Source organism: Rutidosis leptorrhynchoides, unplaced genomic scaffold, assembly GCF_046630445.1.
Source record: "Rutidosis leptorrhynchoides isolate AG116_Rl617_1_P2 unplaced genomic scaffold, CSIRO_AGI_Rlap_v1 contig614, whole genome shotgun sequence".
Taxonomy (NCBI): domain Eukaryota; kingdom Viridiplantae; phylum Streptophyta; class Magnoliopsida; order Asterales; family Asteraceae; genus Rutidosis; species Rutidosis leptorrhynchoides.
The window spans coordinates 19613-46373 of NW_027266834.1; the positions used below are offsets into that span (position 1 = coordinate 19613).

Genomic DNA, 26761 nt, shown 5'->3' on the forward strand with positions numbered 1-26761 from the left:
TTAATCTTAAATCTGTTTCAATTATAAATTTAATTGTAAATTATTGTCAAATCAGCATCCGACACGTGGCGTTTTATTAGCAAATAGTAATTTGATACATATATTTTAAAATTTTGAGTTTAATTAGGTTTCAAGTTGCAATTTTAAATCAATGACATTATTATTTTTTACTTATTCCTAATATTTGAGATTTCTATTCTCTCTTCTCTTTGCTTATAATATTTTTTCTTATTGTAATTAGGAAATCAAAACACAATAAAAACATATTCCTAATAAAATTCTACCAATTATTTTTTCTTAATATAATAATTTTATTCGTAATAAATTTTCAATCTATTATTTAAAAAATTATTCTTAATAAAATTATAATACACTATATTTTTTTTTCTAATTTTCTTATTAAATAATTTTTTCTAATTAAAATTTATTATATTTTTTTATTCCTAATTAAAACGGGCATGTATTTTTTTCTATTCAAATGAGCATATTATTAAAAAATTATTCCTAATCAAATTATAATATCTATTATTTTTTTCTAATTTTTTTATTAAATTATTATTTTTTAATAAAAATCCGCTATAATTTTTTCTCATTCTTAATTAAAATGGGAATATCTTAATTTTCAAGGAACAACTAAATTAATTAGATGTAATTATAAATTTTATTATGAAATCAAATCTTGATATGTAATTTTTAATTTTTGTTATGTTTATTATTTTTGAAAACAAAATAAATTTTTAATTCTAGGACGGTAGATTTTGAAATAAAATCAAAATAATTATAATTGATATAGATTTAAAATTATTACCTTATATATAATAGTTGACATATATTTAATAATATTTAATACGAATAATTATTATATAATTTTTTTATATTATATTTAATTATTAATTTTTAAAGGTACGGACTTTTCGTCTAACGGACTGACCCACTGACTTGTATTTTGAAATCCAGCGAATTTTGCTATTAGATTTCAAAAATGGAATAGAAAAGAGTACACTTCAAATTCTAATCAAAAGAAAATTATTTAAGAGAAGAAATCTAGATTTCATCATATTTTATTTAGATTGGATTGATTTTTCATCAAATTCAATCCATTCACATCCTTATTTTTCATGAGTCAAAAGCTAAGACTAAAACTATATTTTATCTTCTCAACATGATATTACAGTCCGATTCATTTACGATGTATGGGAGCATGTTCAATCTCACATAGTGCATCCATGTGTAGATACAACTCGCAGCTCCAGAAGAGGGAATTTTCAATTCTCACAATTATCTTTGATATCTTTTCAACCTTCTCTGCTGCATCATTATTTTCAATATTTTGTATGTTCGGTTGTGTCTCTTTGGTGTTTATTTGAAGAAGAGGCTTGACAAGTTGAAGCATCTATTTTATGGGGAAGTTTACATCTAAGAGGTCTCCGACGACTACGGTTATTGCATGTGAAAGCTTTTACCCCATTCCTTCGACGAAGAGGTTTGTCATCGCATTCCTTTTCCGAAAAATACTTGATCACATAATCAATGAGCTCCTGAGAGCTGTAGACAGTAAAATCTTCGTCATGTCCTTGTACATATCTCACGGACAAGATAAGGGACGGCACAATGATAGACCAACAACAATCTGTTATAAAAAAACAAAAAACATCAGGAGTTGACCACGTATTTTAATTATAAAAACTATACCTTATTCTTTTATATCATTATATGTATATTTTTAATCAAATGTTAGAATTTTAGATTTCAAAATAGTTTGTGTTTATGTCAAATAGATGTCACAAGTAAAAGTATTGGGGAGAGGTTATGATTTGTTAGTGATTAAATTATGTTACGTAATCCATAAGAAAGGAGGATTACTATGTAGGTAAAAGACATTGTATACCAAATGGTTTAAAACTATCGATTATTTAAAAGATTAGTACAAGAATTCCATGAAACTTGAAATTCTACACATCATATGCGGTTTGAAAACTGTTATAGGTAAATGAATACAGTTTTAAAATTGGTTTATATATTATGAAACTAGACATCTTAAGGTTTCTTTTGATATAAAATTCGACTAAAACGGAGTTCATTTGACCCAAAAAAATTTGAATCAAAGTCTGGCAGAATAGAAACTTCAAAAAAAGTAAATTATTTTGAAAATGTGTCTTTTTCAAAAACAAAATAAACAATTGTATCTAGCTTCACACACTTGCCTATATAAATGACATGTTTTATTTTATTTGGACACACATAACTATTATAAGTAATCTAAACTCACTTCATCTCCTCTCTAACTTAAATGGCTTCTTTATTTTTATTCTTAAGAAATTCGGAGGGTTTGCTATCTTGAATTTTGTGTGCTTCCTTAAAATCCGGGAAGAATACCGTCTATAAAAACCTACAATATAATGGGAATGATAATTCTTCAAGAACATAGAACCATTTCTATATAGAAATACCTTGGTGTAAACTGTAAATAAAATCTTAAACCTCTTCATCATTGCTTGCTACACAAGGAGTCCAACACAAAATGTATGTATAGAATTTAAATTACATAGCTTTAAAATTAATAATTCATTCCACCTTAATAACTCTATGTAAGAATTTTTTTTCCTAACTTATATTAAAAAGAGTTTGTTTTTCTTAATAAAATTAACTCATTAATTTTCTTTCACAAAAAAAATAACACATTAATTATAAAGCTAATCATACGGTCCAATTTCAACAGTTTTTACGTAATATACACCAATAAGAGGTAGAGGAACTCATTTTAAACCTCAAAACGTATGAGAGAATATGGTAGTTCTATTGACTGAAATGTAGTAGTATATATTAGAGTACTTGTATGCTTTTATTTCATCAATAAAAATCATCATTTTAAATAAATATCAAATATCGTGGTATAGTTAATTTATATTATTAATTAATTTATAAAAAAAAATGAAGATATATATGATTTTTTTTCATAACAAGATATATATGAATTTTAATAATCTATAAAATTTGAAAAATATTTATATGGTTATTCATCTTGGGAAAAACTTTCGGGTCCAAAACCAACTACCACTAAAATTTTATTAAATTTTAAATTATTTTCAGTTAAGAACGTGTTTGGTCTATAATTTTATAATTTAAATAATAATTTTATATAGTATTATAAGATATTAAAAATAATATATTTTATGCCTTAAAATGAATTAATGAATTCTTAATGAAAAAAATGTAAAAAATATTGTAATCAAACACGTCCTTAAATAAAATAAGTTAAAAATTTAATAAATATCACATGTTAAGATTTTAATGGTAGTTGGTTTTCGGCTGTCCAGAGGAAAATTTTTGCCATTCATCTTTGTTAATTTTCATAATAGTAATTTTTAAAAAAATTGAGAGATATGAATTGGAGAAGGGAAAATATGATGGATGACTTCTTAATAATGATATTAGAAAGTGAAATATGAAGAAAAAAAATAGATGATGTGGTTATAGATGGCTGATAGACGACTTATTGTTTGAGATAAATTTTATTGATCTATATAACTAGACGACTTATTGTTTGAGATGACTACTTAGATTCTAGTCTAGTCTACTTGAGTGTTCTATTCTACCAGCTGGTTAACTCTGCAGCATTGCAAAAATGGCCTCTTATAAAACAGTTCCTTTTGAACTTTGCTCATGATCACTTTGTCTAAGAATTTGCAGTCTTCATAGGGAAGAAAAAAACTAATAAAACAAATAATGTCTCAATAAAAATTTAAATGGATTAGTAATATTAAGAAATACAAAGGAGATGTTAGAAGAAATAGATCATGTGGTTTTATATCACAAAAGCTAGATAAATGACATGAACTTTTTTTGAACATCTCGACAATGATTGACTTTGTAGAAGATGTTTTCCTCTTTTCCATTTTTCAACAAAGCAGCCTTCCAAAGCTAAGGCTGCCGTTTCCGATCATCATCCTCTTCATCAGAGTCGCCACTCTCTCGGAAACGTGGATTCTTCTCCTGTTGCATCATTCAATAAAAACATCACAAATGGGAGTAAATAGGGTTTTTGACATCTATGACTCACATACTCGAGAATAATACTAGCCAACTCCTCGTCATAGAGTTTCCTCTTTCCCAAATGAATGCTAATAGAAATAAATACACAATGAGTACTAATGAGACAGATTATTACCATTCTGGAGTCATGATCAGAGTTTCTCCTGGATTCATAATCTGTTGATCTCTTGGAGGATTCATGCCCATGACGGTCGTCCTCACGGTTTCGCTTCCGACGGTAATCTGCTCCATCAAAAAATTCATACATCACAAACTATTGCAATGGCTATCTCAACAATATGTAAAATGTAAGCGAGACATCGGGTGCAATTTTAGAATATAGATAGACACCTCTTTGTCGGTAAGAATCCCTATGACCATGACCATGACCTCCGCCTCCTCCATGTCCACCATCTGCAAAATCATTTGTTTAAACTTCTTCAAATGATATTTTTTAAGTAACGTGGGAACAAAAAACTGAATTATTGGAGCACATAATAATGGTCATCTATAGAAAGAGCGATTTTGACTCTTTTTTTTCACTTACAAGTAGGTGCCATCATTGGTGGGAAAGAACCAAGTGAGCCAGTGCCATAATCCACAAGCTGCCTCTGGGCCTCAAGTTCCTTTTGAACTAATTTTCCATAACCACCTCTGCGTATTAGAAGGTTAAGGAATACTGAAAAGAACCTCATATGTACAAACAACGAAAAAAAGTGAGGAATAAAAGCATGGTTTGGCCAATGTCTATCATGACACATCAGGGAGAAAATCATAACAGCCTTATACAAAATGAGCAGGAAATGAATAAAAACAAAAATAAGCATCAAAACTGAAGAGATGAAAGGATATCAGGATCATAATCAGTGCGATACTCATCTCGAACCTGGCAAAAGATGAAAACTAAAGCAAATGAGAGATGAGAACATGATAGTAGTGTTTTGCAGCAATAAAAGCAACACAACTGACCTGGCCCCCACTTCTACCACGGCCCCATTGCCTTCCTTCTTGGAATCCCCAATCAAAGTCTGCCCTAATTGGACGATCATCAAGAATTGTCCCACTTATGTATTTGACAGCATCCTCAGTGTCTTCTCTGGAGTAAAACCTGACAAGCATATGTTTAATTATAGACCAGCTTAGTACAAAAAGAGCAGCTAGGTGCCAGGCTAGTTGACTACCAAAAAAAAAAAAACCATAAATGATAACAATGATTCTTATAACCCATGATCTATATAACTTTTAAAAAATTACAAAGTCGTTACAAAATCAGACATATTTCAATGCCAGTGCAAGTGGTGTGGAATAAAATGTCAAAGTTTTGATTTCATCAAGGATGAAAGTGAGATGCAGGAATTCCACCAGGTGAAAAATAAATGGAACATGGATCAAAGTAAGTATATAATACTTACAACACAAAGCAAAATCCACATGGAGTTTTCGAGTTCTTATCCAAACCCATGACAATCTTCTTGATTTCTCCAGCACGGGAGAAAAGCTCATAAACTTGCTCTTCCGTTGTGTAAAAGGACATGTTCCCAATGTAGATAGTCGTTGAGTTCAGGAGTGCTTGCTCAAATTCCTCCTGTGTTCCTGGAAATCTCCTGTCCCGATACTGCGAGAGCTTCTCTAGGTCCTAACAATATGAAAGTAAAATGGAAGAACTTTAGAGAGGCGACATAAGAATCCAAGCTCTCTTTATGCGTTCGTTATGTGCTGAGTTAAAAGCCAGCTGCTACCATTATGTTTTACCGACGAAAGCTAAAGGCATTATGCAATAGAAACAGTCTTAAGCACATTAATGAAGATGAAAACATTCAACTACAGATGAACCCTACAAAATGATCAAATTTGTTTCCAAACGGACAAAACCCAGTTCAAAAATCAAGTGGTTTGCAATAGTAACAGCTAAAATACTTCGATTGCCTACAAACACTAAAGCAAGTTGAAAACAGGAGAATAATACACGAACAATAATTCCAATCTCACCTTGAATAGAGAAGCCATTTAGAGTCTGAGAACGAATGAAGCAACAAAGTTTTATCTCTGTATCTGCAACATTTAACACAATACATCAATCCAAGCAGTTAATTACAGTGATTAAGTAGCAGAAAAAATTACTGAAAATCTCAAAACAAAATAGAATAAAAGGAATTTCAGATAACTGAGCTCATGTAAAGAAAAAGCCTTGATTGTCGACAACAGAGCCAAACAGCTCCATTGACAGAGAAGAAAACCCTAAATTTAATACACTGAACTTAAAAAAAAAAAAAAAAACTCCGTCATAGAGAGAAAGAGAGAGAGAGAAGGATACCAAAAGTGCGGGCTTCAGACCGTGAAGCGACGAACAAATATGGTTCCACTTAGATTCCAAAAAGTATAAATCCACCCATTAAAAATAGTTTATGTTCGGTTTTACGCATCAACTATTTATTTGTTCATATAGCCCCCTAAGCCTGGTTTGATTTGATAACAAATCAGATCAGATCAGATTTCCGTTTTATACGATCTGATTTGATTCGCACCGAAATAGCAAAACTGATTCCAAATCAGACCAAGTTTTTGGTTCAGACCAAACCGGGCAAAGACAGAACAGTGGCCGAGGAATCTATACCATATGCAAAGTTACTTGAAAGGTTTTTTAATTTTCGGACCATAGGTGACTTTTAGAATAGTTGAGGGATTGATATGTAATTATCCAATCACGATCTAGTGCAGCAGAGACGTACAAAACAAACACACAAGGGTTTTGCAGAACCCAAACATCAGTGTTCACCGAATTTCTACTTGTATCATAATGGCCTCATTCGCCGCCGCCGCCGCCGCCAAGTCTGTTTTCCGGTCAACCTCCGTCCGAAGTGCCGCAGCTCGGCTCGGTTCTGAAGCAAAATCAGCTGCTTCCGCAGCTCGCTCTCAGTTTCGCGCCACCTCCGTAAAGCCACCATCTACTCTAAGGTTGTCAGCATATTGAAAAAAAATAGTGAATTTGTTTTAAACTATGCGAGAATTTCTATGAGAAAAAAATGATTTTTATGTTGTTGTTGTTGTTGTTGTTGTATGATTTTGAAGGTTTCGTGGGATTAGCTCAAGTGTGTTTGTAGAAATGGCGCCATTCCATTCTGCAAATGCTTCAGCTGTGATGACTTCGTTGCTATCCATTTCTCGCTGCAGCTGTGGCTGGCTTCCTGAAGGTAAAACTCGATCCATTTCTTGGTGCAAGTTAATGATTTTCGATGCGAATTATTTTACTTTTGTTGATAAAACTTTATCTGCTTGGATGTGTGGTTGTTGATCTGAGTCAATGTAATATGTGTTTCTTTTTATTCTTGGACTAGGTATCTAGCGACGTTTGTAGGAAGTCACCACTTATAAATTCTGGTAAGTTAGTTTTTGGCCACCGAAATTAAGAATGTAAAATAGAATTGCCCCTGTCTCTAGTTGGCGTCTATGATCAGTTTTAGAAAGAAAACAAAAAGGGTCGATATGATATGCTTCTTTTTTCAATGTTGTAGGCCGAGTCAAGCCTAGATGAAGAGGAAGAATGAAAGATGGAATGACTTGGATTTGTTCTTTGCATGTCTAAAGCCTTTTATGACACTACAAAATGGCATCAAAGTGTAGGCTAGGCTATTCAATTATAATTGTCTTGAGTGATGATGGAAATATGCTATGGATAATTTTGTTGACATTTCGAAGCTTCTTGAGAGGATGTATTAATTAATAAAATTGAATAACTAGTATATTTTGATGGGAGCAATGAGTGTATGTTCCTTACTTCCATTCCGTGGTTGAAATCTGATTCTCTTTTAGCGCCTTGGAATATCTTTTTTGAGTATACACTACACATGCCTAATGCAGGTTTTGTTTTCAGTTATATATGGTCATAATAGTTGCAATTATTCTGATTCAAGTCTTTTGTTTGTCTAGGGCTGTGATGATCTCCTCAAGGTGTTTGAGATTTTCTCTTTTTTTTTGATGACCAGGTGTTTGAGATCCTGTCCGAAATATGACCAGCATCGTGTCATATCTCATAATGTTGTAGGAAAGGAACCTTGCTGCTACTACAAGTTAACTATAGAATTTCCATGTTTCGAAAAGTTGTGTTTAATAATGAAATTGCCAATTTGACTTGGATTTCATTTCCGGCTAGCACTTTTGGTTCTTGCGTGAACTTTAAATTTTATGCAATCTGCTTATCAGCGAATTAGCCTTCAAACAACCATTTTAGTGATAGATATTACTATATGCTGTTCTCATTTATATCCTCCTGGCAGTATGAGTTAAAGTCCTTATACTCGCTCTTAAGCACTTTCCTTGCCAGAATTTTCATAAACAGTGTTTATCAAGGCAAGGTAATGGGGGCAACCTGTGATTTTTTGCATAACAAGAGCTATGAACCCAGAAAATGTCAAATGTAAAATTGAGAAAATATATTTCCCATTAATTTTTGCAACGTCTGAATATATCATGATCAAATGTTAAAAAGCAATAAGGCGCACTAGGAACTAAAAAGATACTAGAGCTTCCACGATGGGGTCGGGTCAACTTAATGATGTTCACCACCACACCTGCCATTTTCATCTTTTTGGAAGCCTTTAAACTTTAAAGTTGCATTATGGAGGAGGATCTGATGCAACGACCACCATTGCCTGTTGCTGGTGTTCTTGTTGAGTTTCTTCTCGTTTCTCTTCCTCTTGTGTTTCTGATTCCTCCCCTTCTGTTTCCCCAGCTTTGGCCATTACATTCTGCCGGCAGTATCGGAGAATTACAAGAGCTATGAATACTGCAAACAAAATCATGTTTAAAATGAGAAGCCCCACATCATAATCTTGTATTCAAATATGTGATTGTAAATTGATATAATTATGCAGTTCATGGAAATCACCTGTGAAAATCCTGGTTTTCACGCTAGACAAATTCCAAAATGCCGTGATTGCTGATGTGGCAACAAGCTTTTTGTGCGAGCGAGCCCCCCATGCATCCAACAAACATCTTTTCAAGTTCTCAGCTGTTTATCAACAAAATTACCTCTTCAGAATCAGAACACATAAATTAATTTAACACATGCAAGATGAGCCATTTTCGGTACCTTTTTGGTTTATCTGACTTGAGTGGGATGAGTAAAGCTTTGGAATGGTAAAACTGAAGAAAAATCCTGCTCAGGGTCATAAATAGTGGGAAAACATTACTATCAATGACTAAAATGAAACTAAAAGATATGAAATATAATTCATTTGAAGCTGGTGTCATGATTTTTATGATCATACCGAGTGCAAACAGCCTCCACATTGTGATAAGGTGACCATACTCGGCTCCTAGAAGCAGAAAAGGAATTACCTGTGGAAGCAATTGAAAAAAGTTGGTGAATCCCATTTGAGCAAACCAAAAAACATGGCTTTATAGTTTTATTAGAGACGAATTTGGATCTTTGTTCTTACTTTAAGGGTCATTGATGGCTCTCCAGAGAAAAGCTCCCTTGTTTTCGAAATCGCAAGATTGGTAGCTGGAAGTATAAGTCTGCCTACTCTCAAAATGTCATCTTCTTTCAACTTAAATAGACTCCTTGTGTCAGCATTGTTTCTGCAAAATTATGGAAGCTTGGAATTCCGCTCAACATTAAATAAAAGGATACTTGAGAGAGTATTTACATTATCCAACGAACGGTTGTTTTCATGTTGTGTACCTTTGGCAGACTGAATTGGAGAAGAAAGAAGCTGCCAGACACAGAAGACCAAGCTGTGAAATTGCAGAAAAAATGCTGCAATCATAAAGATATATGTAGGTGTTAAAAATCAACCCCATAAAGAAATGAAATCAACACAAGAATTCAAACGTGCACATACCTGAAATTGATTCCTCCAGCAAAGCAAGAAGACAAGAAACAAATGCATCCAAAACCGAACCAAAGGCTCGATTTCGCTACATCTCTCCACATAACCATGTCACTGATCATCTGCCCAATTCTTTCCAGATGGTCTTCACCAACATCATCATCAACTTCTAAAAATTTCACAGAAACACCATTTACTAAACATCGGTGACCCCCAAATTGAAATCAGTAGTAAAAAAACACTGAGATATTACTTACTTGGAGAAAGAGTAGCAGGAGGAGCAACAGCAGGGACTAAACTGAGCTTCTCCTTCTTAGATTTTCCATTATTATGTCTCCTTCTCCTGAGTTTTCCAATCTCCTCAGCTAAATTCAGCTCCCTCTCTTCACGAGCCTCGTTATAATCGACTCGCCTCCTTTGCCTTCTGTTATTCCTCGGAGATCCACCACAGTTACCCAATAGACTCATTTGAGCTGCCCTGCTTTTACCTCTTCTCTTACACCCAATCTGCTCCATAACGCCTCCTTCTTCCGCTGCAGCCGCCATTTCTAGCCTATCGGTCAATCGAGGACGCGATTTTGGTCGAGGTGAAGGAGAGAGGAGGAGGAGTTCTTGTGAGGACCTGATCGAGCGAGGAGAAGGTGTAAATTGAGCTCTCTTCGGCGATGGAGATGCGATCAAATCCATGGATAGACGCGGAATCGGCGATGACGGATCGTCTGTGTAGTTGATTATTCTAGATAGCCTCGAAGCTGATTTTGTTTGGGAATGGTTATTAGGGTTTGATCTAAGAGAAGGCGGTGTAGTACAATCCATTGTTAAATGAACAATTAGTTGGAGAGAGAGAGATTTCTGAAATTGAAGAGTCTAGATTTTTGATTGAGAGTTCACTTCGGTGAAGAAGACGAGGGTTTATGAAAAAGTTGAGTATCAGAGTAGCCGTTAGAAAAGTTTGAAAGTTTGACGGCGAACGAAGATGGTAGGGTCCGTCAACGACAACGGTAGAAATGGACAGTCCCGTTTGTTTTTTTATATACATACCCGTCCTTTCAGTTGTCGGTTCAGATTTTGGTCAAGGTTATATTTATCGACTTTATTATGTAAAGGGATAATTATAATACATTTAGAAACTATAAGGGCTACAAGAAAAGTACTCAAAGGCTCCTTAGTCGAAACTCGAAAGCTTTTGAGCTCGTTTGCTTCGATGGATAAGAGACAATATTAGATAAATTAATCCGTTTGAGGATTTATCCACTATTTGACGCACATTATAAAGTTTTTCTTTTCTTCTTTAAAGAAAAAAAAGAAAAGTTTTTCTTATCATGCCAGTACTATTATCTTGTCAATAGCGGATTAACTAATAAGAAGGGGATAGGATAATTACATTTTCGATTTTCATAAAAAAAAAAGAAAAAAAATTAACATTTTATATCTCAAAATATTTTTAGTTAATAATCTGGTATCTCGTGCGTTTATTTCTCACGTTTATACATTTCTGTTCGAATCACTAGCAAATCCATGCATTATGTCTGTGGCACATTTTTTCCGTTAAAATCGTCCTAGTCAGCACAACATATCATCTCTTAGCTCAGAAAATATGACACATCATCATCCTCAACCTTCCTATAAATTTTTCAGAATCCAGCGACCAACGACGGTGATACGGCCACCACTTCCAAAGGTTCCACCGTCGGACATCGTCGGATTCCGACAAATTTTACATAGCCGAACGTGTTTCAATGAGGTGAACATCGTGGTGATGTTGGAATTTTTAAATTTCAAACCTTCTGGTGCAGATCTAAGCTTAAAAGTTCGACATCTTTAAGCTTAGTTCTGCACCAAGCGGTTTGAAATTTGAAAAATCTAACATCACCATGAAGTTCACCTCATCGAAACAACTATGGATATACTAAAAATTTATAGACCACGCCGCCTTAGATGGTCGTGGTTGAGGATGCTGACGTGTCACATTGGTCGAGTCAAGATGTGACTTGTCGCTTACATGGCACTGACTAGGAATATCTTAATGGGAACCACATGCAAAATGTATGAATTTTCTAGTATTTCTGACAGAGAGATATGAACATGGAAAAAAAACGCACAAAGTACCAAATTGTTAGCTAAATTCATTTCGAAATATCAAAAATGTTATTATCCGAGAACGAAATAGTCCTTATTAATATTAACTTATCGCATGCCAGTCCGATAAGCGAAAAAAGAACATTTTCAAATATGTCCTCAACTAATTTTTTATATTCCAATATATGCCCCCCATTTATTTTTGCCGATTTGAAATCAAACCTTTCTCCTCCACGACAAATTTGATCTTCCTCTCCTCCATGACAAATTCGATTTTTCATCTAGCTCCTCCACATCACCTCTCTCTTTCTCTCGCTTGCTAGTATTTCCTGGCAACTGGCATACGAAAAGTTTTACTCGATTCGACTCGCTTAATAAATATTGGTTTATAAACGACTAAGTCGAACTATGTTCGTCTATAAATGAGCCTAATAAAGCTAAATTCGAATCGATTTGCTACTTTCTCCAGCCTCGTGAACCATTCGTTTATTTTTCAAAATATTTAAAATAAAATAAAATTTTATAAAATTTATAAAATTATATAAATAACATATATTAATTATTAGTATTAATATGTTTTTTTAAGTTAACTAAAACATTTTATTAATACACTTCAATATCAAGATGGACAATAGCTTGGAGCAATATTTCTGGTTTCGAATATATATATATATATATATTGACTTTTCATATTTTGGTCTCAAACCATCCGCAATAATAATCCATCCAAACTTTTTTCACTTTCAAACCCTTTTTAAATCCCTCATCACTGCAACAACAACCCTTCCTATACTTTTAAAGTAGAGTACATTGAATATTATTTAATATTTTATATTTATAAATATATATTATATTACTTTAATTATATTAATAATACATATTATTTTTATAATATAACCTACTAATTATTTTCTTTATATTTTTAATTTAATTTTTCGCTGTAATAAAATTAATTAATATTAGACCATAAAATATTTTTTATTTGAACACAACACAATGAAAGAGTACATGTAACTATAATTAAAAAATAAATGAAACATGAAATATAACAAAAAAAAAAGAAGCAAAAATCGACTTGTGAGGCCTTGTCACTACAAAACTCCTCTCTCTCTCTCCTAGTGTTACACAAACCCCTCATCTCACCTCTCTCTTCCAAACCCCACACAAATCCTCATTCTCCACATCAACAACTCCTCACACGACTCTTCAAATTCACCCAAATCTTTCACTTCAAACTCTTGATGTGGGTGGATTCATGCATAATTTATATCAAAATATATTATAAATCTCTTGTTACTTTGTTTTGTGTGTCAATATCTTAAAAAATATATATTAAGAGACAGAAATGGTAAAAAATAAATAAATTTCATACAACTTCACAAGAATGAACCGCTTTACTACCATTCCTACAAGTAAAAGAAAAACTGCAAATATCAAAATTTAATCTTATCGACACTTTAATATCTTCGATCACCAAATCATAAAACATTACTTTATTCTCCTTAACATATAAATTGTGGCATCCCTCCTAGTCCTGTTAGGGACTAAGAGGTCGTTACGTGCCACCGCTTAAAATCTTATTAAGTTGTGTAGGACTATTTAACATTTATCATTCCAACATTATTTTATAAGGTCGACCTATTTTTTTCCCAAACATTTTCTAACATTGCAAATTATTATACATATGACGCAAACATTTTAACACGACACCATATTAGAGTTCTTGCTAAGCAAATCAGAGCATTCTATAAACAATATACACAACAAAAGACTAAAAGAGAATTCTATTACAGCGTAGCCCGACCTGGAAATGCCTTGAAAAGATCAGTGTGCATGTCGAGCGTCATTTCTTCTTCTAACTAACCTGGAGGGAAAAATATAACAATTTTTCCGAAAACATAAGCATAAAGCTTAGTGAGTGGACTATATGTTCTATCAAGTTTTCATAACACAATAACATCTAAAACCATTTAAAACATTAGACTGATAAGCATCATTAGAAAGTTCTGAGTATACTCTAGATACATCGTCAGCATAACCCAAGTCTTGAAAACTGTTTTTGAAACAGTCTTAAAACATTTTAAAACTGGGTTATCCTAGCCGGGATAAACACCCAACCTTGATATCAGGCTGACTTTAAAGTGGTTACATAACAATATGCGACCTTTCTATCTCGTTGTCACCATAACGAGAATCATTCAGCTAGAGGTCTAACCAGCATGAATGAGCGTGTCATATGCGCATAACCTGTCACTAGGTGGTCGAAAAAACCTGGCACTATCTGAATTTCCATCAATTCTTTATCTGTAATTGGACTTTTTTATCTTTCTGAAAACATTCTAAAAGGATTTCTCTATTTTATCAAGGTCCCTCCAGTTTTCAGAAAATATACATATATATCACATTGAAAATCATGACATAAATATTTTCATGATAAATCGACTATTTGTACTCTCGTAGCGTCTAAGTTCCTGTCTCGAATCCTGTAATATCGTCTCCTATAGCCGATACCGAAGTTATTTAAGAGTTTATACCAAAAATACTATAATTTCTTAAAATGCTTATGATATACATGAAAATGAATCAATTTTATTATGCACTTTACGTCTTATATATACTTCTTAGTCTAATTATTGAGGCATGTTTGAAAAACAGTTCTTTATGATCACTCTGATCACATATTACTAATACTGTCAATTTAATTTTGAGCACCTTACAAACTTCCCACATTATTCTATGATTCTTATACTTGAAATTCATATAAAAGCATTTTCCAGATTTGCTCACAATATATATAATTCTATCGATTACAGGCATTAATCCATTTATTGACATCAAATTCAGTAATAAAAAGTCAAGTTAGATCCATTTCTATCAATAAACTTTTCGCTACAGATTTTAATACATAATTTTAAGTTTATAGCTTCTACTAATTCCACTAGCCACGTGCCTATGTTTCAAGCTAAGCATTCATTTTCAATGTGAAGTAATCATTTCAAGCTCCATACTTTAGAAACAAAATTCAGTTCTACTCAGATACAGAAAATACATGTTCATCTCGAGATTGAAACTATCTTGATTAGAGCTAGATTTGCAAATTAAGTACGACTAAACTAATACTTCCTGAAAGTTATCTCAGGACTCAAAACATATAGTCTTTTAATTATAATTTTACATTCAGGACTCAGAACACCATCTATCTATTTCAATTTAGCATTCATAAAATCATGTAACCAAACAAAATCAAGTATAATCATATTAATTCTATTAATTCTTGTAATGATGAAGATAAAATTTGAGGGCTGAATTTTTATATCTTAAATAATGATCAACTTGCTAATTTATAACACTTCAAGTACTCAACCAATCTCTTATAAAGGGTTTCAAAATTCAAGTAAGATATAAGTTTCTGGCTGTGAGTCTCTGTTTTATCTTTATTTAACTTTTTAGGTTTGAAAAAAATATGTCTGAGAAGTTGAGTTGTTCTATATTTCCTTTTTTCCTTCCGTCCCAAGTTTAAATAAGAGAATATCTACTGATATCCTTAAAGTCAAAAAATTGACTGAAGATCCCTATCTCAACTTACTTATAAGTCGGTTCCCTCTCCTCCTTTGTATTTAATTAATCCAATCTTTAGACACTTAATAAAGCCATATTTTTAATTAATTACTAACTATTGATTTCATGTATATTATCATAAGGAAGTCAACATTCAAACAAGTATATTTACGATTTTCATCCAACTTGCTCTTTCGTATTTATATATGTATATTATAATTTATCAGATATATTTTACTTTCAGATTTTCTTAGAATTATACAATGTTAGTATTTCACATATATTTTGTAATTATGATCATATAGTCATTTTCTTTTTAATCGTAGTCATCTATAATCAAAGTTTAATTCATAGCAGAAATCAAACTATCACATATTAACATAAATGAATTAAAATTTACCAATTCAATATCATGATAATGAAAATATATCCACGATTATATTACGCCTAAATGTCTAAAGTTTACGATATTTCCTAATTAGGATTGTGAGTGTTACATAAACAACAATTTATAAATAATTATATATTTTTTTCGTCTTCAAATATATGCCATTTTTATTTGTTAGATTTATTGAAAGTTAATGTTTGTGGTTATTATTATATCAAACATCATACTGTATTTTCAATGAAACTTTTTTTTCTTGAAATTGTATTTTCAATGAACCTAAATAGATGAAATGACAACTACTTGAAGAGGAGATAATAATATTAAATGATAAAGTATTAAATACTTTTACATATAAACGTCAATTTATTAGTGTTAATATAAATAACTAAAATACCCTCAAGATACCCGATATGGTTTGACTCAAGCTGGGTTCGATAAATATTCACTCTAAACAGACCGAGCTCACCTCCGCTCGTTAATTAAACAATTCTTAAAATCTTGTTAAACTATAGTTTATATAGCAACCCGTGTTATTCTCAAACTTGGTTCTCATTTGCGCATTACCGATATTTCAGCAAAAAAGATTTTTTCCTTTAGTATTAAAATTACGTATTTAAAGTCCACATTAACACTTTTATATATTCTGGGAAATCAAACCGAAAAGGAACAGCCATCACATAAAAACATTGCGCCTTTCCAGTCCGTTAGCATTCAATCTGTTCACTCTAATCTGCTAAGAGATTTTACCGACTTATAGGCTTGTTGAGAGTCTTTCCGAGTTGTAGGTCTGTTGATATCTTATAGAGTTGTAGGATTGTTGTGAATATTGTTCCGAGCTGTATACTCGTTGAGAGTTGACCAACTTGTTGGCTTCTCAAGAATCTTTTTGACTGATGTTTTTGTTTCCCTTACCTTTACATGTCTATGATTTGTGATCTTGATTCCTTTTCCCTAATAATCAAATCATTTGATAATTTTATGTGGTGGTGTCATTTCTCGTTCTGTGCTACGACTCGGTAATTGTATCTTCTAGAACCTGATTTTGATAATAACTAACTAACTAATACTCCAAGTAATTGCATTTCGTTTGACAGTGGACAGAATATGCCGAATTTGAAAAATAACGTGAGACAGAAAGTGTACCTTGTCAGTCTCATCAGGTGACTGAACCGGTCTCGAAAAACCGCTTTGGAGCGGTTAAGAGTGTTACAGTTCATTCCAAACTACCTGGGACCTAAAAACATGTCACAAAGTGCTTTGGTTGAGATCAATGAGATGGAGACCGAAAAGCAAGCTCAAAATGTCATCACCAATTTGGCTGGATGTGCAGTTTCATGATCAGGAATGCCTAGGGCAGTGAGAGCACTCGCTGCTGAAGATCGGATGTTTGATGACCGTCCGATGAAACCTGGCAGAAAATTATTTTGTGGTTGGATCAAAATGACTTAGATTTTGAGACCTTTCAGAAATTGAAGCGTGTTGTCGAAAAACATGATAATGAAGTTTCGTTTATATTGAAGGTAGCAGTGACTGGAACGGGAAGAAAAGCTAGCAAAGCACCAGGAAGAGACACTCAAGGCCAATTATAACTAACAAGTATGAGAAAATAGATGGTCTCACCACTGAAAATATTGCTCGAGCTTTAGCGAGGCATTACATTCCCGATGAATACTGAACTTTACAGCTTAACAAAAAAAAACGAAAAGGTTTGAGCACCCACTGGTTAGTATGGAATATATATGGTCAAGGAGCAAGGGAATAATAGGACTGGATAGTTTGTCTTGGTAAGCAAGCAACCATACATAGTCCTTGAGAAATTAAGATCATAACAGAACAAGAAAGCTGCTGCGATGGCATCGAATAGTGCATTCATGTGGAATGCAAGCTCATAGAGAATTGGAAGTTTTGGCTGTCTGTGATGATGAATTGAATTAGTTGTTAACCACCAAAATTTGATCATCTTTGAGATTGTATTCTGACTCTAATCGATAGATTATCGCAGCCGTGCTAATGGTAGCAAGTTAACACAGTATAATAATAGCAGCACAGAAAGTAAATAACACGCGATATGATAACGCAGTTCGGAACACCTAACGTGGATGATCCTACTCTGCGGGGCCTAGCCCAAAGATAAACGGCATTCCACTATTCTTGCAATGATAGGACAGTACACGGATTACAATTGGCAAATCTATAATCTACTTCCTAACTCACTAAGTGGATTCTTCGTCTATACTAAACTGCCTTATCAAACGGACAAGGACTTTCTTGCAATCTCTCAACTAGACTACAAACACCGATTGCCTTATCAAACGGACAAGGACTTTCTTGCAATCTCCAAACAGATTACAAGCGCTACCAAGTTTTGCACTTTAACACATAACTCTGTATGTAGTTGAAATAGTGCTCGATTAAGAATACCCACCCTACAACGTTCACGGACACACAAGGTCAAACGATTGTGAATAAAAGTGTAGATAAGAATGTCTTCTCCTTCAAATGCACGACATCAGAGATATCAGGTCGTCTTCTTCTCTGAACTTCAGTCGGCAAAATATAGATGTCTTCTTCAAAAGCAAGTTGGCAGAATACAGCACGCGGAAGACTTGTAAGACATGTAGGGTTTGTAGAGTCTTCAACTTTTTATATAAAAACCTACAACCTTGGAGAATAAGACTTCTTCATAGAATAAGAAAAATAATCCCTTTTAGAATAGGAATTGTATCCTAAGAGAATCCTTGACTTCCTCTCTTTTAGGAATTAATTTAGGACTCCTTTTTACAATAGGAAATCCATATACAATCAAATAAGGCCGGTTAATAGCAAGAGATTCTCAATTACTAGTTTTCCAAAGAAGACTTGTACCACAAGAAAGAATCGAATCTTCAGTATACTGGTTTTGACGAAAATAGCCAACTCACAAAAACAAGCGTGAAAACAGGTGTGAATCTGGAACCTGTGTACACTCACGGCAGTTTGACTTAACAATCTCCCCCTTTGGCATTTTTGACAAAACCTTCAGAAAAATCTTCAAATCAACATTAAAACTTCGGAAACACCAAGTCTTCAAAATATCGTTAATGGAAACTAGTAAAGTGCAAACATTTTTAGGACTGTGAAAACAGACTCAAGGTAACACAGTTGAAATTTGCACAAATCTGACCGCTAGATTTGAATGATTCGCTTTCATTCAGAAAGGGTATCTCCCTCTGACGTTATGATCTCCCCCTTTTTGTCAATAAAATGCCAAAGCACCATGTAGGAGAGAAAAAACTAGCAAATTTGTCAGAAACGCACAACTGGCTAAATAAAAGTTATTACACAGCCAATAAAAATTCAGAATGTGCAAGCACAAATAGAATGTTTAGCAACAAAACAAAACTCCCCCTGCGAGTTTAACTTCTGGCAATGCGAGCTTCTAGGTACAATCTTTTCTTTCTCAACCTATACTCTTGCTTCCTCAGAAATTACACCATATCCCTTGCCAGTTCAAGTGCTTTCGGTGTCAGAACATCATCTTCATCCTCGGCAGGATCAATAGCCCGCTCTTCGTCTTCATCTTCGCTGATGTCCATGATATGTTTCCCATGAGTAAGACGAGAAGTGAGTGCAATTCGGTCTGGCTGAGTGAAATCATCACTTTCATCAATAGTGAGTCCTTGATTGAGCAAGAGAGTGAAGATAGTTGCTGGATATGCATAGCTCTCATATTTTCTTGACTGACCAGCAAAAGAAACTATCTTATCATAGGCCAACTCTCCGAGATTGAAACCAATCCTAGTTCCTATCTTGAAGAGCAGAATCCCCAGCTTTTGACTAACGCTATTCGTATGCCTGCATGGCATCCAGTTCGACACATCGATCTTATGAAGTGCAGAATAGGTTATAGTCATCTCTGCTGGTTTCAGTGCTGAACCACCCCCATACCAGGTTGTCTTTCCTCCACCAGTCAGCTCAGACGCAACATCATTGCAATTGGCTTCACACTTTTCCTCTAGATTTCAGCACTCAAAGGCCTCAGAGAGCAGCTCAGGAGAGATTGCATAATAGTTGCCCCGGATAAACACTTGTTGATAATTTTTCGACTCTAGATCATCAACATCAACAGGCATGTTGTAATAAAATTCTCTCACAACTTTCTCGACATACTAGGTATTACGAGTTGCGCTTACCCAGAGATTTTCCTCGATCAGCAGATCTTTCAAGTTGAATTCTTCTGCCTGATCCCTCTCCAGCACTTTCTCAGCGATGATCTTCTTCCCAGAGGCATATGGCCAAAAATCCCTAGCAACAGCGTTCACAAAGGCACCCATCACAACAGGCTACTTTGTTTTTCTTTTCTGCTGTGAATCAGAAGTAGAAGCAGACTAGGAAGTGACTCTCTTCCTCTTTACACTCTTCTGTTTAGAGCACTGACCAGTGGTATACTGGCTGGATGTGCTAACAGACACGTCAGCCACATTTTCCTCACTCGGCACCTCAGCACCTTCAGTGTCATCCTCTGACTCACAGACGCTCTGATGCTCCCCCTCAGCTTGAGCACCAATATCTAAAGACTCCCCCTCAACTGGAGCCTCCCCCTCAGTATGAGGACTAACAATAGTAGCCTGCTCCTCTGTGTTAGCAGGTTCTGTAGCAACAACAGGCGAACTCACACATGTTCTATCAACAGCTTCTTCTCCTATAAAACTAGTTGTTCCCTGACTTCTAAGACAGTTGTCGGACTCGACATTCTTACTTCTTCCCTCAGAATCAACAAAATTCTATCTACCGATTTCAACCGAATCAGACTCTAAAAGTTGAGAACAAGGGGAAATTACTTACTGGGAAGAGTCGGTGTACAACTATCGCGCTTTCAAGATTCTCCACTATGAGCTCTGGCTCGGCCACAGTTTCAACCCTAGTCGTTTCAGCTTCTTCCATGGCCCTAGGTCTTCGTGGCTGGTGTCTGGGTTGTGTAGAACGGTATGTGGAGACTTGTCTTGGTGGTGATGGCGACGATTCAGGAGAAGATATGTTTATCGGAGATGAGGGAGATGAGGGTATTGTGCGAGCATGTGAAGCTATTCTAGATGACCGTCGGGCTCCTCCTTGGCTCGTCGATCTTCCTCCTCGTGTTCTTACCATTTGAAATCGAAGCTTAGGGTTTGAGTATGTGTTATACGGAGATACTGTAGCTCTCTCGTCATCGTGTAAGCTTCAACTCTGCAATTTCTTGTTTGATTTTAAAAATTTGTGGGAAATTGATTATGCTTTTCCACTTTTATTAGTTAGAGCCATCAAACAGGGCTTCTCCTCTTAGTGGGCCGATTCTGTATTGCAAAGCCCATTCTCTCTAACACTCAGCATATTCGGCCTGCTTATTTGGGCTTCAATTTGTCACAGTCCATCCTCATTGCTTCTTGAACACGGCATCCTTTTTTTTCATTTTTTTATTAAAAAGACATAAAAATAAATGGTATATACAGGGATGAAGGCACTTATCTCAAGCTTCAAGCGGTAGAGCAAAGTCCAAGAGCTCCTCTTAAGAACTCAAAAACGACTTGCATCTAGACTTTTTGTAAGAATATCCGCTAACTGCTTCTCAGTTGAGATATATTCCAATGCCACCTTCTTTTCTTCAACAAGTTCTCTAATAAAGTGGTGACGAACTTGAATGTGCTTCATTTTGGAGTGTTGTACAGGATTTTTCGATATGCTTATAGCACTAGTGTTGTCACAGTAGATTGTTAACACTCCTTGTTCCAAGCCATATTCTTCCATCATTTGTTTCATCCAAAGTAGCTATGTACAACAACTGCTTGCTGAGATATATTCTGCTTCAGCAGTGGATAATGATACTGAATTCTGCTTCTTACTAAACCATGACACTAGATTGCTTCCAAGGTAGAAACAACCTCCATATGTGCTTCTCCTGTCATCTACACATCCTGCCATATCAGCATCACTGTATCTAGCTAGCACACCATTTGTGTCTTTTATATACCAAAGTCCCAAACCTGTTGTTCCAGAAACATAGCACACAATTCTTTTCACAGCCTTGATATGTGACTGTTTTTTATTAGCTTGGTATCTTGCACAAACTCCTACACTAATGCTTAAGTCAGGTCTGCTAGCACACAAATATAACAGACTCCCAATCATGCTTCTATATAGTATAGGATCAGCATCTTCCCCTTCAATGTCTTTGGATAAATGATCATTCGTGCCCATCGGAGTTCTCATGGGTTTGGCAGTTTCTAACCCAAATTTCTTCACCAGATTTTTGACATACTTTTCCTGTGAGATAGATGTCCCATCCTTGCACTGCTTGATCTGGAAGCCTAAGAAGTAGCTTAATTCTCCTACCATACTCATTTCGAACTCACTAGCCATGCTGTGAACAAATTTCTGTCTTTCCTTTTCACTTGTTGAACCAAATATGATGTCGTCAACATAGATCGGGCTATGGTAAGTTCTCCCCCTCTGGATTTGAGAAACAGGGTTTTATCAACTCCACCTCTTCTATAGCCCTGTTGACACAGATAAACCGATAGTCTTTCATACCATGCCCTTGGAGCTTGCTTGAGACCGTATAGAGCTTTTGTGAGCTTGTATACATGATTTGGAAAAACTGGATCACAGAATCCTTTCGGCTGCTCAACATACACCTCTTCATTTAAGTACCCATTTAGAAAGGCACTCTTGACATCCATTTGATACAAGGTAATGTTTCCATATGCAGCCACGGCTATCAATAATCTGATTGATTCAAGCCTAGCAACAGGAGCAAAAGTCTCATCGAAATCTACTCCTTCAACCTGTGTGTAGCCTTGTGCAACAAGTCTTGCCTTGTTTCTCGTGATATTTCCCTGTTCATCAGTTTTGTTCTTGAATATCCACTTCGTACCAATGATATTACAATGCTTCGGTCTAGGAACCGACTCCCATACTCTGTTTCTCTCAAATTGATATAGTTCCTCCTGTATAGCACGTATCCAGAATTCATCGGTCAAAGCCTCATCAACTTTCTTTGGTTCAATTTTCGATGTATAGGCAACATAATTCATCATATCTCTGTAGTTCTTTCTAGGCACCCCTCTTGTTTTTTTTCATCGATGTCTCCAATAATATCCTCTGTTGGATTGTTCTTTTGAATTCGTGTTGATGGATACAGATTCCAGTTTGTGACTGCAGGTGTGGATTCTTGAGTGTTCCTAGATTCTGTGTTAACAAGAAATGCCTCCACACTAGGTGTGTTTTCATTACTGCTAACATTTTCTGCTCCTAATGCCCCCACACTAGGTGTATTGTCATTAGTCAGAAGTTTACCAATTTCAGGTTCACCGTCCTCTTGATTGTCCACTTCCACCTGCATGTCATCAAACACAACGTTGATTGATTCAGTAATGGTATTAGACTTTTCGATAAATATCCTATAAGCTCGACTATTAACTGAATAGCCAACAAATACTCCCCTTTCACTTTTGGAGTCGAGTTTTCTTCTCTGTTCTCTATCCTTCAACATGTAGCAGGGGCTTCCAAATTCATGAAAGTACTTCACAGATGGTTTCTTATTTTTCCAGATTTCATAAGGAGTTTCCTTTGTGTGTGGTCTGAGATACACCCTATTTATGATGTAGCATGTAGTTGACATAGCTTCACTCCATAACTTGTAGCTTAGCTTCCTAGCATGGATCATGGTACGTGCCATCTCTGTAATGGTTCTGTTTTTCCTTTCCACACTCCGTTTTGTTGAGGAGTAATGGGTGCAGAAAATTCATGCATAACTCCGTTGTGTTTCTTCTTTCATTGTTTAGTCTGGTACACAGCTTTATAATTACGTCTGGAGCTTCAGACTTTTCTTTAAGAAAATCTACCCAAGTGTACCTGGAAAAATCATCAACACACACAAATACATAAGATTTATCTCCCAGACTTGGAGTTTGCATTGGCCCCATTAAGTCAATGTGCAGGAGTTGCAAAGGTCTCTCAATAGTGATATAAGGTACTTTGGAGTGCTTTTCCTTTGTTTGCTTCCCCATTTGACAATCTCCACAAGTGACACAATCATATTTGAGAAGAGGTAAACCCTTTATAGACCCTATTTTTGACAGATCAGCTAGATTCTTAAAACCAATATGTCCAAGTTTCTTGTGCCATAATTTTAGATTTTTCGTGCTAGCCTTCAAACACTTTATGTCTCCATCAAGAGTGTATGTGTTATCAGCTTGTCTCGTTCCCATCATGACAACTACTCCGTCGATATTGAACACATTGCAACCATGCTTGTTGATCCTGATTTCACAATCTTCATCACACATTTGTGCTATGCTGATCAGATTGTGCTTAAGACCTTTTACCAATAGAACATGCTTTATCTTTGATTTTGACGAAACTGGTAGGCTTCCTTCTCCGATTATAGCATTTGAATTACCATCACCGTAAGTAACAGTTCCATGGTTCTTGTAGACAATATTCTTCAAATTTCTTTCTTCACCTGTCATGTGTTGAGAGCAGCCACTATCAAAGTACCAATCGGCTACCCTTTTAGATGGGAATCTGCACATCAGACCCTTCAATTCTCCTTTCTTCACCCAAATCGTTGTTGAGAGTGATTAACAATATCGAGTTTCTTCTTTGGATGCTTTCTTAGAATTGAAGAAATAAATGTACGAATATCATTCTGTCGTATGAAACATCTAGGTCTTATATGTCCAGGTTTATTACAATAGCGACATATGATTTTGGTTGTAGTCACTTTATTTTTAGATCCTGAACTGGTTCCTCTTGATGCTTTGTGGCCTATACCAAATAGATTGTTCTTAGGAGCTAATTGTTCTAGGATTTCATCGAGATTTCCCTTTCCTTTGTTGAACTTCTCCATTGCACGGTTGGCTTGAGCTAATTTCATCTCAGTCTTTGACAATTCAGATTTCAACTAAGCAATTTCAGTTTTATATTTTTCAATCACCTTGTCGAAAACCTCCCTTTCGACTGACAGTTTCTTTACTTCGTCGGAGAGTATGTGATTGATTTTGAGAGATTCAGCCATTTTTCCAGCTAGATCATCGAAAGCACTGTGTATGTCTTTGTCTTCAAAATCACTTTCTGAGCTCTCATCAGAACTTGAGTTCTCCTCTGTCTTACCTGTGCTAGTAGATCCTGTGGGCACAGAAATACGAGCAGCAAATGCATTATAAGCAAGAAACTCAATTTCACTTTCACTATCACTGATTTCAGATTGGTCTTCGGATGTCCCCTCATCACTCCATGTGGATATAAAAGATTTCTTCTGCTTTTCCAGAGTGTTGGCACACTTTGCAGCAATGTGACCAAAACCTTGACATTCATGGCATTGTATCTTTTCTTTCTTAAATCTGGTCCTTCCTTCACTTGATTCTCCCTTTTTAAATCTTTGACTACCTCCACTTGACTCATTCTTCTTTTGGGATTTCGACTATTTTTCTAAGGATTGGCTGCAGAGTAATCAGTGTACTTGGCCTTGTTGAACTTCTTATACATCTTTCCCATATTTTTCGTCAACAGTGCCAGCTGCTCATGGATTGAGAGTTGCTCACCTGTGCTAGTAGGTACATCTTCCACTTCAGTTTTAAAAGCAACGAACTTGGATTTAGATTTATCTCTATTTCTCATAGCAAGAGTCATCTCATGAGTTCTAAGCTTTCCCATTAGATCATCAAACTGCAGGGTCTCGAAATCAGTAGATTCACTGATAGCATCCATCTTTGAGCTAAACTTCTCCGGCAGTGAGATCAGCACTTTTCTCACTAATTTAGAATCCGGAATTACCTCGCCAAGAGCAGCAGATTCATTAGCAATGTATCGAAGGTTCTTTTCAAAATCAGCAATAGTTTCATCATCTTTCATGGTTAGAGTTTCAAACCTGGTGGAGATGAGACGCAGCTTTGATTGTCTGACTGATTTTGTTCCTTCATATGTGAGTTGAAGAGCATCCCAAGATTCTTTGGCAATCTCAAAATTCTGAATAATTTTGAATACACTAGGACGCACGGCACATTGAATGATGCTAACCGCTTTGTTGTTTGCTGTGTAGGTAGCTGTTTTAGCTGCTGTCCATTGATTTTCACTTTTGATGGCTTCAATCCCATCAACAGTTGCAGTAGGAGGTGTCCACATAACCTGTGTAGCACGCCAGGTAGCTTCATCCTGACTCTTCAAGTACCACTTCATTCGGTTTTTCCAATAATCATAATTGGACTCGGTAAGTAAAGGAGGACGAATGGTTGAACCGCCTTCTTCGATCTTGTCATCCATTGTCAGAATACGTAAGATCTTTTCTCAAGAAGATTTCTTGAGCCCTCTCTGATACCAATTGAGATTGTGTTCTGACTCTAATCGATAGATTATCGCAGCCGTGCTAACGGTAGCAAGTTAACACAGTATAATAACAGCATCACAGAAAGTAAATAACACGCGATATGATAACGCAGTTCGGAACACCTTACGTGGATGATCCTACTCTGCGGGGCCTAGCCAAAGATAAACGACATTCCATTATTCTTGCAACGATAGGACAGTACACGGATTACAATTCGCAAATCTATAATCTACTTCCTAACTCACTAAGTGGATTCTTCGTCTATACTAAACTGCCTTATCAAACGAACAAGGGCTTTCTTGCAATCTCTCAACTAGACTACAAACACCGATTACCTTATCAAATGGACAAGGACTTTCTTGCAATCTCCAAACAGACTACAAGCACCGATTGCCTTATCAAACGGACAAGGAATTTCTTGCAATCTCCAAACAGATTACAAGCGCTACCAAGTTTTGCACTTTAACACATAACTCTGTAAGTAGTTGAAATAGTGCTCGATCACAAGGTCAAACGATCGTGAACAAAGGT

At 35.2% G+C, this 26761-nt stretch overlaps 4 protein-coding genes across 4 annotated transcripts; 1 reads left to right on the forward strand and 3 right to left on the reverse strand.

Annotated features, from left to right (window-relative positions):
- Window positions 1-3921: 3921 nt before the first annotated feature.
- On the reverse strand, window positions 3922-6039 carry LOC139884863 (nuclear cap-binding protein subunit 2-like). The gene is made up of 8 exons (XM_071868835.1): window positions 6022-6039; window positions 5445-5668; window positions 5002-5140; window positions 4885-4918; window positions 4580-4690; window positions 4384-4446; window positions 4169-4275; window positions 3922-3993 (listed from the first exon to the last, which is right to left on the reverse strand). Exons 1-8 carry the CDS (start codon window positions 6037-6039, stop codon window positions 3922-3924), a joined length of 768 nt encoding a protein of 255 aa, XP_071724936.1.
- Window positions 6040-6829: 790 nt separating this feature from the next.
- LOC139884858 (uncharacterized) lies at window positions 6830-7577 on the forward strand. Its single transcript, XM_071868830.1, has 4 exons — window positions 6830-6990; window positions 7102-7251; window positions 7368-7383; window positions 7545-7577. Exons 1-4 carry the CDS (start codon window positions 6830-6832, stop codon window positions 7575-7577), a joined length of 360 nt encoding a protein of 119 aa, XP_071724931.1.
- A 1068-nt stretch (window positions 7578-8645) lies between these two features.
- Window positions 8646-10679, reverse strand: LOC139884859 (reticulon-like protein B17). Its single transcript, XM_071868831.1, has 8 exons — window positions 10121-10679; window positions 9876-10032; window positions 9716-9790; window positions 9471-9612; window positions 9300-9369; window positions 9122-9187; window positions 8918-9040; window positions 8646-8815 (listed from the first exon to the last, which is right to left on the reverse strand). The coding sequence occupies exons 1-8, from the start codon at window positions 10677-10679 to the stop codon at window positions 8646-8648; spliced, it is 1362 nt and encodes a 453-aa protein (XP_071724932.1).
- Window positions 10680-21672: 10993 nt separating this feature from the next.
- On the reverse strand, window positions 21673-22245 carry LOC139884860 (secreted RxLR effector protein 161-like). The gene has a single exon (XM_071868832.1). It carries the CDS (start codon window positions 22243-22245, stop codon window positions 21673-21675), a length of 573 nt encoding a protein of 190 aa, XP_071724933.1.
- Window positions 22246-26761: the final 4516 nt, after the last annotated feature.

Bases quoted from the DNA above. Each gene is read 5' to 3' on its own strand.
- LOC139884859 (XM_071868831.1), bottom strand. From the start codon at position 10,679: ATGGATTGTACTACACCGCCTTCTCTTAGATCAAACCCTAATAACCAT. The intron at 9,613-9,715 runs GTACACAACATG...ATAATTTTGCAG, and splicing joins TCCAATTCAGTCTGCCAAAG to AAACAATGCTGACACAAGGA. The intron at 9,188-9,299 runs GTATGATCATAA...GACCCTGAGCAG, and splicing joins GTGGAGGCTGTTTGCACTCG to GATTTTTCTTCAGTTTTACC.
- LOC139884860 (XM_071868832.1), bottom strand. From the start codon at position 22,245: ATGAGTATGGTAGGAGAATTAAGCTACTTCTTAGGCTTCCAGATCAAG.
- LOC139884858 (XM_071868830.1), top strand. From the start codon at position 6,830: ATGGCCTCATTCGCCGCCGCCGCCGCCGCCAAGTCTGTTTTCCGGTCA. The intron at 6,991-7,101 runs GTCAGCATATTG...ATGATTTTGAAG, and splicing joins CCACCATCTACTCTAAGGTT to GTTTCGTGGGATTAGCTCAA.
- LOC139884863 (XM_071868835.1), bottom strand. The intron at 4,919-5,001 runs GTCAGTTGTGTT...ATCTTTTGCCAG, and splicing joins GTGGTAGAAGTGGGGGCCAG to GTTCGAGATGAGTATCGCAC. The intron at 4,276-4,383 runs GTGTCTATCTAT...TTGATGGAGCAG, and splicing joins GGATTCTTACCGACAAAGAG to ATTACCGTCGGAAGCGAAAC.